The 10,000-nt window shown below is 41.5% G+C and overlaps 1 protein-coding gene across 1 annotated transcript in view; it reads right to left on the bottom strand.

The window, feature by feature from the left end:
* The window catches only part of LOC137996961 (E3 ubiquitin-protein ligase listerin-like), a 44,958-nt gene that overhangs the window by 4,749 nt on the left and 30,209 nt on the right, over positions 1-10,000 (bottom strand). The window contains exons 18-24 of the mRNA XM_068842618.1: positions 8,951-9,232; positions 6,585-6,960; positions 5,594-5,907; positions 4,337-4,640; positions 3,192-3,441; positions 2,833-2,904; positions 1,637-2,098 (exon numbers count right to left, since the gene is read on the bottom strand). Of these exons, the coding sequence (XP_068698719.1) occupies positions 1,637-2,098; positions 2,833-2,904; positions 3,192-3,441; positions 4,337-4,640; positions 5,594-5,907; positions 6,585-6,960; positions 8,951-9,232 (2,060 nt within the window). The remainder of the gene's footprint in view (positions 1-1,636; positions 2,099-2,832; positions 2,905-3,191; positions 3,442-4,336; positions 4,641-5,593; positions 5,908-6,584; positions 6,961-8,950; positions 9,233-10,000) is intronic.

Raw genomic sequence — 10,000 nt, 5'->3', positions numbered from 1 at the left:
AAAATCACAATAATGTAGCCGATATGTAGTTTGTAATTTCTTGGAAAACGTTTTGTACCACAAAGAAAAGTGGAGAGATTTAGCACCGCTTTCACGGCAAACAGAAAAAGTCAGGCTGAAAATGCGTTTTCCTACATATAAAAGAAACTTGTTTCAAGAGTAAGAATCTGGTATGAGGTTTGTCCCCATCAGCATCAGAAGAGTGTCTATTTTTAAACCATGTTGTACCCAATTCAAATCTCCCGGGGGTAAAGTTCTTTGTATATGTAGCATTCACATTTAAATGATATGGAAATATCTGGAACAAAACCTTTTATTCCCAAAGGGTTTGAATTGGGTACAACATTGAGTTAGCCGACTTTGGTTTGGGAGATGTGGTTACACTAGCCCTTTTACCCATGGGTAAATAGCGTTTGCCCACGGGTAAGGACGTTTTTATGTGTAACCACTTTCCCCAGACCGAAACTGCCGCGCCTAGGGTTATTTCCATGGATACATAAAAAAGAACAAAAGAACTTACAATGACAGTTCCTGAACTGCAAAGTACGGTTTATCTGCTCCCTGAGGTGGCTTGGCCAATCATAAAGCAGAACGTAGCTAATACACGAAGATCCCTAATTATACTGAGGGGAGTCTTTTACTGTGTAACCGCATCCCCAAGGGTAACATGAAACCTGAGCTGAACCAAACCCAAGCTATTTACCCTCCGGAAGACCCCAAACTTAGGGTGTGTGTAACCACAACTGTTGTGTACTTGCCCGAAAAGTTTTTGGCTTAAAATATACACTTTTCTGACGTTGGTGCTTATTCTTGGATGGCAGGAGCCCATCTGGAGCGTGCAACTTCCATACAGCGTCTGTGAAACGGCGTTTTCACAAGTAGGTTTATTTTTAGACTAGACCTTCCCGCGAATTAGGTAAAAAAACAAAGGCAGTTCCGGTTCGGTGATCCTATGACGTCAGCTTAATTTCTTGTAATTGGTCATCGGGCTCCCGCGGGAGTCTCATTCGCGGGAAATTCAATCTAAAAATAAATCGGTCTGTGAAAACGCCGTTACACGAACACAGTAGAGTTGTAGGCTCCGGGTCATGGGTTCCTGGGATGGTGGACTCTTGATTTTTTCAGATTTGTTGCCTGTTTTCTACAGATTTCGAACAACTTCTCACAAAAGAAAGAGAGAGAGAGAGAGAGAGAGAGTCGTGAGTGTATATACAGTAACCTATTCTCGGTTTTTACGTGACGTCACGGCCGCCATCTTGGTGTATGTGGATGTATGTATACTTGTTTCCTTTCAATTGATAGTAAATTTTGTGAGGATAATGCGACTATGTTAACGGCGTGATGTGCCCGTGGGAAGGATTGAAAAACAGTTGCTTGGTAGTTGCTACCTAGGTCTCTGAATTTCCAGTTATCCTCTCGCCCTTTGCCAAGCAATTCGTTTATTATGTGAAGAGTCCATTACGATATTGAAGGCAAGGTGGGAAGGGAAGGTGTGTCGACTTTGGACATAAGAAATATTTAACATTTTCTTTACGTGAAAACGGCAAACAACAATCGGGAGGCTGCTGCTTGTCACAAAAGCAAGAAAATAATTCTCTTCTTCTGTCTTGTCTCTCTCTCTCTCTATGGATCTTACTTGTCAACTATGGAAGCGCAGCGTTTATCCAGACTATTCCACCACTGTCTCACGATGGCCGGCATCCACTGCAACAAGGAATAGCTTACATTACGTGCCAACTCCTGAATTGTACGCTGACCGGCAAAGCCACCAATCTCGGGCTCACAATCATCTGCCACCACTGCGCTGGCGCGGGCGGTGTTCAACGGAAGTAAACGAAACAACACGTAAAGAAGATCGTCCACCATCTTGTTCTGCCTGATGTACTTGGCATATTCAACGCGGTTTTCTTGAGGCAAGCTTCTAAAGAACATTACAAGAAGTTTCCACGCGAGTATAAGAGCAAGACTATTATTTTGTGCTTCTGTGTCGCTGGCCATGTCCAAATATTCGCCAAATGGCACTTTTGCTTCACTGACTATCTCCACCATACGCGAGCATGTCAAATTAATTAACTCTATCAAAGGAGTAGGAGGAGACCTGTGGATGTAAAAGTAAAAACTCCAGCTTCCTCTTAAGCAAAACACATGCACGATTAAAACAAATGTGGACCATCTCTGTCGAGAGGACTCACACACTAAAGTACGAAATAGTAGTTCTAATAGAAGCTTTGCAACAACTCTCTAGAGATATAGATAACAATGACGTAGAGTACAATTGCGGGTGGACTAACAAAAGGAGCCAATGAGAGATTTTCTGTTTTCGTCCACCAACATGGCGGCGATGACGTAACGTGAGGTAAAGACTTGTTACCATATCTCAAAGTGCCCTTGGAATTGAGGAGCCTGGAACAACAAAACTGAAACAACCCAAACCCATTCAAAAATGCTAACCTTAGGCCTAAACATTATCTAAAGCATATTGTTTAGGCCTGAGGTTAGCATTTTTGTAAAGGTTTGGGTTGTTTCAGCTATTGTACCCTTGTTTCAGTTTTGTTGTCCCAGGCTCCTCACGTCCAAGGACACTTTAAGATATGGACACAAGTCTTTAGCGTAACGTGAAACCACCTATAGAGCTATTTGACAAGTCTCATATGTGAAGTACTCCACTGATAACGTCAAACTCAGGCTTTGAAATTCTACTGAAGTGATACAGTAGCCCAAAAAATAGACAAAATAACAAAATAATTCAAGGGCGGAGACTGACGGCAATAGCAGAAAAGTCAATTTATTATACCTTTATGTAAGTGGTTTGAGGCGATTTAATTATAGTACCTGACTGGTTCGTCTTCAAGTTCTTCAGTGACAACATCCTTGACGCCTAACAGCGAAATTTCCGCCATCGCTCTGAAGCAAAACGACTTTAATGAGAACGGATGACTTGAATGAAGCGGTTTTCAGCTTGGCGAGAATCGAATCTTATTGCACGTTTAGTGATGGTTTAAGCTCAAGCTATTTTATCAATACATTTGCATAAAATCACACACACAGGAATGTCGTCGAATGATACTCAAATAGTCAGAACTCAACTCTTTTTACAACTTTGACACTCAACGAGTTTTCAGATAATGATGCCAGATATAGCGTTTACTCCTGATTTTATGATTATCGTTGTTATTTTTATAACAACTCACTTGGACAACAGATGATATGCAGCAAACTGAAGAGCATGCGCGCTGCATTTTAACAAAGGTAAGCAGTGAGACATGAGGTATGCAATCCAAGGAGACTCATTCGCATATTCTTGTACGCTCGCATCTGTTGGTCCATCAAACTGGTGTTCCTTTAACAGAGCAGATGGAGTGAAGACCACAGCGCGACCAAGGGATTCACTGATGCGATTTGACCAAAGGGTTGCTTCAAAACTGGCGCTCTGACATTCTTCTGAAATAGTAAAAACAATGTACGTCAATAGGGAGTCTAGCTTGGGTCCGGGCTGGTTATGAGGAGATAGTATAAACAACTAGCAAGGGAGGCAGTGTGGCCCAGTGGTTAGGGCGCTTGGCTTGAGATCCGGAGATCCCGAGTTCAAGACCCGCTCTAACCACTCGTTGAATTTGATCCTGGTAGTCCCTGGTTCAACTTCCCAGCCGCACTTGTAAATAGCCAACTGGTTTGCCTTCAGCCAGTTGGGATTCTTAGCAGTTGTTGTTGTTCTGTTCTGTCGTTTCGTTGTGTTTCATTGGCCCTGAAAAGCCCCTATGGGGAGCGGTCAATTAAGTATGTATTGTATTCTATTGTCTGTTCCACTGGGAAACGAGGCAAAGAAAAATGAGCGAGGGCGAGAGAAGCGGGCATGATTCTGGAGAAGATGGGAGCCCCCTTTTCCCCTTAGCTCGCTGGTTAGTCGTTCTCTTAATCAAAAGAGGAGCACGGTCGCAAGATGTTGTTGGTTTTCACTCACGTGATTAACAGCCACGTTTTTCAACAAAATCAAAAGGAAACGTTTGCATAATAATAGAGTTCAATTCCCGGAGGATTGGGTCGGGGCACCAACATGGCAGCGTTTTCTTTGTTTAGGGGTACAAACATTGACCTTATCCATAAATGACACTTGTTTTTATTGTTATTTTGCTACTGCGCAAATCAGCCTACCAAGCCTCATTTCAGAGCAAGAATTCTTTTCAATTCACTGTACGGTATCGAGACTTGGCAGGCTAATTTGCACTTGGACAAAAGAATTATAAATTGTCCACCATTTATCAATAAGGTCTATGGTGGCCGTGACGTCATGTGAAAACCGAGAATAAAGATTCTGGAAATGATAAGTATTTCTTACCAGCATGAAAGAAAAATAGTTTTAAGACTGAACTGAACAGGGTTTCACTGAAGAATTCCGTCCACTCAACATAAAGATTTGGAGGAAACTCGTTGACATCACCACTGTGAGAAGACCTTTCCAAGGTTTCACTCGGTACGTCATGTGGGTCATCACTGGACTGTCCCTCAACACTGAGTTTGGAAAATTTACAGGCATTCTTTTGAAAGAATTGCACCACAGTGCCAAAGAGGGAGCAGACTTGGCAGCAGAGAGCAACGCATTTGAAAGATGCCGTCAGATGTGAGCGATTTTCTTCACAGGTCTGTCAAACGACACAAAACCCTCATCAGATAATAATGAAGGTGTCAACAAGAACAATGATAATAGTCCATTTCCGAGTTGCTGTTTGCCTCTGGTTCAAAACGAGTTTTGCTGCTAAACCATTCAAATGATAATGAGTTTGATTTGCATGAATATACACCAATCATTCCATTTGAACGGTTGTGCACCAGGACTCGCTTTGAAACAGAGGCAAACAGCAACATTCGAGTTTTTGACAATAGATATTCTGATGAACTTTTGAGAAGGGCAAAAGGCAGCTAGTTGTTTTAACACAGAGTTGAAAACGGCTTGAAAGACCACGCGCCCTTCAAATAGAAATTTGGGTTTGTCTAATTACTTTGACATTAGAGAGATTTAGGAATGCTTTTTCGTGACACGTCAGGCTATTGCTCATCATGAAAAACATGGAAATTTTCTTATTCTAATTCGGAAGTTTTCGATTTCTGTAGCTAACAGGCAAAAAATGTGCAAAAAGCAAGCCGCTTTCTATGATTCTTAGCGAAACCCAAATCTCAGAAGTTTGCCGTTTTCCGTAATTGCGACGCTTTCTCTATTACGCCAGCGCATTCGTTTGTTCATATTGAAAGATCCTCTATTTCAACTTGCCCCGCAAGTTAAAGGTGCAGTTACTGTCCGGGGGTTAAACTGGTATCTTCAAGTTTTCAAGTAGAACCTTAGCATGCGATTTAACTTTATTTGGCCTGCGTAGAAAACGTTTTCGTGCCAGCGCTGATTTTCCACATTCCGGCGACGTGAATGTTAGGGCGAAACAAACTTTGGAGGGACATAACTTTCGCGCGCCCGAAATGCGGAAAATCTTCGCTGGTAAGGGAAAGCTTTCCAAGCAGTAGGGCTGAACTTTATTGCACGTAGACAAATAGAAACAACAGTGGCAATAAAACGGCAGCTGGGTTAGCACCACAGACTGATTACCTGAAACCAACCAGCTAAACTACAAAGGACAAAATCCCAATGTTGGTTGCTCATCTTTTCAGAACAGTGAAGAACCGCCATCTGCAAAATCCTCATGAGAGACAAATTCAAAGTCAGAACACTCATGGAAGCACTATCGTCTAACGCACTGTTGAGGAGCAAAAGATTGTCGTGTATCTTGTTCCATTGTATCAGCTGGTCCAAAATGTCTGTTATTGTCAGCTGGTACTCCAGTAGCGCTTCCTCACAGACTTTGGTTTTTTTGAACCATTGTTGCAGAGAGCTGCTAATGATAGCAAAGGCGCGGGAATAACCTGTGAAAACAATAACCTTTTGTGACTCTTTTCAATATCAGCAAGCGAGAATTTCTGTTCATCTTGACGCCGTTATGCATTATACATCAAACCATTAAGTTAGACGTATGCACCAATTAGATGGCTGGGGTGTGCACCGCCCATCGCGAACAAAAGGGCACCTAAAGACTGGTCTACCACTACTGCAAATATTTCTTACTTATTTGTAAGGCGGGCGTAAAAAAAAAACCGCGAGAAGATAGAGCTCTGGGGTCAACCTGCTCCTTCCGCCTTCATTCTCATTTAGGTGTCACCATAAGCTCGCAATCTCGAAGCAATCGGTGATGACAAGAGCAAAGAATTTCGGAAAGTGAAGATACCATTCACTTTCTAGGATTCTTAGCCCCCACCCCCCTCTCCCCTGTGGAAGCTCGTTTCAATCTACAGAAGCTACACATTTCGCGTGCGTTAACATACTGCAACAAAGATCACCTCTGCCAAGTCACCTCAAGACAATCTTGCAACACACTAATCGTATTTTGCAGGGATTTTCTTAGAACTGGAAGTGACTCAAGTAAAGATTCCCAAAAGAAAGATTATGGGGTTTTAATTTCTTAATGACCATTCAACGATCATTTAACCGTTAAATGTTATCAACACATTATGTTGTTCATATTTAACAGCGTCCAAACGCTTACCACTTTCGTCCTTCTCCTCGCTTAACAACCCAGTAGACTGCTCGGTGATGATTTTCAGTTCATAGATTCCATCCACCCATGATATCAAAGTGTTTAACGTCTGGCATTCCTTTTCCTCCAAAGAAGCTAGCGACTGAACTTCTGCCATCAACAAAGCAGGATCACAAGGAATGCCCAACTGCTGCAGATCCGTAAGGACGCCCTCCAACACAAGACACCACATGAAGCCTTCAGTTCTTGAGCGCACGGAGGCGTCAAACAAAACGCCTTCACACCAATCGTTCCTCTGAATATGTTCTAAGAGATAACTGCTTGTTGAGCGAAGTTTCAGCAGAAGCTTGTAAATGACTTGATCGGAGATTTGATCGCCAGATTTCTTTTGAAATGGATCAAAATAACCTTCAATTAAAATCCATTAAGCCAAAACCAATATAATTATACCTCAGTCAATCACAACACTATAGACACAGAAATAAGCCAAGGAGGGAGGGGAGGGGGGGGGGGGCGGGAATTTATTAGGTGTCTGAAAAGTGACAATAGACCATTTTTGAATTCTCACGGCTGGACTGGATCTAGCATGAAATGGAGGCTAATGCCCACATTAGCCTCCACTTATTGCTATAAGTGCCCCTGTGACCAAAAAATCAATTCATATTTTTCTTTCGATTTCAAAACTATGTTAACAAAACACTAACTGACCCACGTTTTAAGCCTTAATTTCAAAAAGACACCTCTTTATTTTAACTGTAATTTTCCTATTTAATGGTCCGCCATTACTAACATTATGTTCTTGAGAGACTGGATCGAGGAGAAAATGACGTCAAAGGCTCACTAGTTTAAGAATGCAATACGTGTGTACGCCGCAGAATTAATATGCAGCACGGGGGTTTTGGGCTTTCAGAGTTTTAAACTCACGCTTTGGATATATAATAAGCTGCGTTCACACGCTGAAATTTTAAGCTAGTGAGCCTCTGACGTCACTTTTCCCTGGATCCAACATTCTGAGGTCCAATCGGTCAGTTTTGAACGTGAGTAACGGCGGACCGTGAAATCCAAAACTTACACTCAAAGTAAACGGTCTTTGGATAAAAATCAAAGCTCAAAATTTGCCAGTCAGGTGTTAAGCAAACACACTTTCAAAATCTGAAGGAAAAAAGGAAGTGGTTTTTTTTATCACAGGGGCACTTTAAAGTGTTACTATGACCAAAAATCAATTCTACTTTTTCTTTGTATTTCAAAACTACGTTAACTGAACACTACGCGATCAAAGTTTCAAGCCTTCATTTTAAAAAGACACCTGTTTATTTTCATTGAAATTTTCCTAATTTAATGGTCCGCCATTACTAACTTTAAAATCTTGAGAGAGCTGGATCGAGGATAAGATGACGTCAAAGACTCACTAGTTTAAAAATGCAATGCGTGTGCACGCGCCTAATTTAATATACAGCACGGGAGTTTCGAGTTTTCAGACTTTTAAACTCGTATTTTGCATGTCTAATAAGCTGCGTTTACACACTGCAATTTCAAGCTGGTGAGACTTTGACGTCATCTTATCCTCGATCCAACCCTCTGGGGTCCAGTCGGTCAGCTTGAACGTGAATAATGGCGGACCGTCAAAATTCTTTGACTTAGGCCATTTAAGTTTCAAAAAGAATAAAACGCAAACAGCGGTTACAAACATTTGCGTGAACTGCATAACTTTTTATAAACATACGAAACGTTACGTTTATAAAATGTTATGCAGTTCAAGCAAATGTTTGTAACCGCTGTTAACCACTGTTAGCGGACCGTGAAATCCTACACTTGCGCTCAAAGAAAACAGCCTTTGGATAAAATTCGAAGCTCACGATTTTGCCAGTCAGGTGTCAAGCAAACACGTTTTCGAAATCTGAAGGAAAAAGGGAAGTGATTTTTTTTATCATAGTAGCACTTTAAATTGTCCAATTAATTGCAAAGATCACTTCTAGTTTTTGTCAATTTGTTGTGCCTTTGCCTTTGATTAGTTTAGACTGTGGCATGATAGTTTTTAAGCCAACTGGTAAGAGCAGTTTTGGAAAAGCGAACTAGTAGTAAAATAATTTTGGACACTTACTTCAAAGGTGCTCCATTTTAAACACTCGAAACAGCAGTTGATGTACACCTTAACGATGCCCGATTCTACTGCATCATCACAGTTGATATTAAATTGTTTAAATGCAATAGACCAATTTCGATATATTAAAATTCAGTCCAAAACAAAAGACATCATCTCGAGGCTACGGGGAATAAACTTATACAAATCCTTATATTTATTCCCCAGAGCCTCGAGATGATGTCTTTTGTTTAGGACTGAATTTTAATATATCGAAATTGGTCTATTTACCAACCTCGTTCACGTCACTACTTCCCATAACACAGGCACACCAATGTTTTAACCAATTCAACTCCAACCACAGTCCAACCAGGCCATCTCTTGTCAATATTTCGCTGGTAGAATTCGGGGATTGAAGGGAAGCCAAAAGCATCTCTTTGGCCAAGCTCGACGCAAACACAACCATCTTCTGATGGTTTGTCAGAGCCGCCAGTGTGTTTTGATCTTCCAGACTGTCATCCACGGCCGACATGACCGGCAGGTTTTTTTCCAAAAGAGGAGGCAATAGCCACTGACCCTATGGAAAAAGGAGATGACCACTATGTCTTCCATGTAGCAGGTTACAAAACGCTATTCAAGCCTTACTCTGAAAAACTAAGAAACACGCCTTTGCATTGCCGAAAAATTAAAGGTTAAGATAGCCTACGTGGCAAGCGGTTTTGTCCGAGCAAGCGACTGAGAGGGCACTGGGGGGGGGGGGGGGGAGGAAAATGGTTTTTCTTTTTCTTCCTCGCCCTAATGCCCTCCGGCTTCGCCGCTCGATCGGACAAAACAGCCAACTACACAGTACACACATAGTGCGCAGGCTAAGGTTGACATATTTGTTTAAATTCTCTTTTGTTATTCAAATGTGCCAACAACTCGAACAAATGAACCCTTTGTTTCGGCCGCCAATGAGGCTGTGGTTGGCTTATTAATAATAACATGTAAAGTCCCTGCTATCTTTGCCATTGTAGCAAAGAACCACACCAGTAAATCTAATTCTGTCATCTTCACCTGTAGGCAAGAGAATTCCGTTAGTCTGCTTTGTATTTTTATCTGTCATTTGATTGACATCTGATAACAGAATTTTACTTGGAAAATGAAATCTTTTACCGTTGAGCCAATCACTCTAAATGAACTGTTTTCGTGGAAAAAAAAACGCTGTAATCTCGTGAGATCTATGCTATCTTTGCCATTATAGCAAAGAACCACACCAGTAAATCTAATCTGTCATCTTCAGCTATAGGCAAGAGAATTCCGTTACTCTGCTAAGTATTTTTATCTGTCATTTGATTGACATCTG

This window comes from Montipora foliosa, chromosome 3 (genome assembly GCF_036669935.1).
Source record: "Montipora foliosa isolate CH-2021 chromosome 3, ASM3666993v2, whole genome shotgun sequence".
NCBI classification, from domain to species: Eukaryota; Metazoa; Cnidaria; class Anthozoa; order Scleractinia; family Acroporidae; genus Montipora; species Montipora foliosa.
This window is presented reverse-complemented; position numbering and strand designations above follow the sequence as displayed.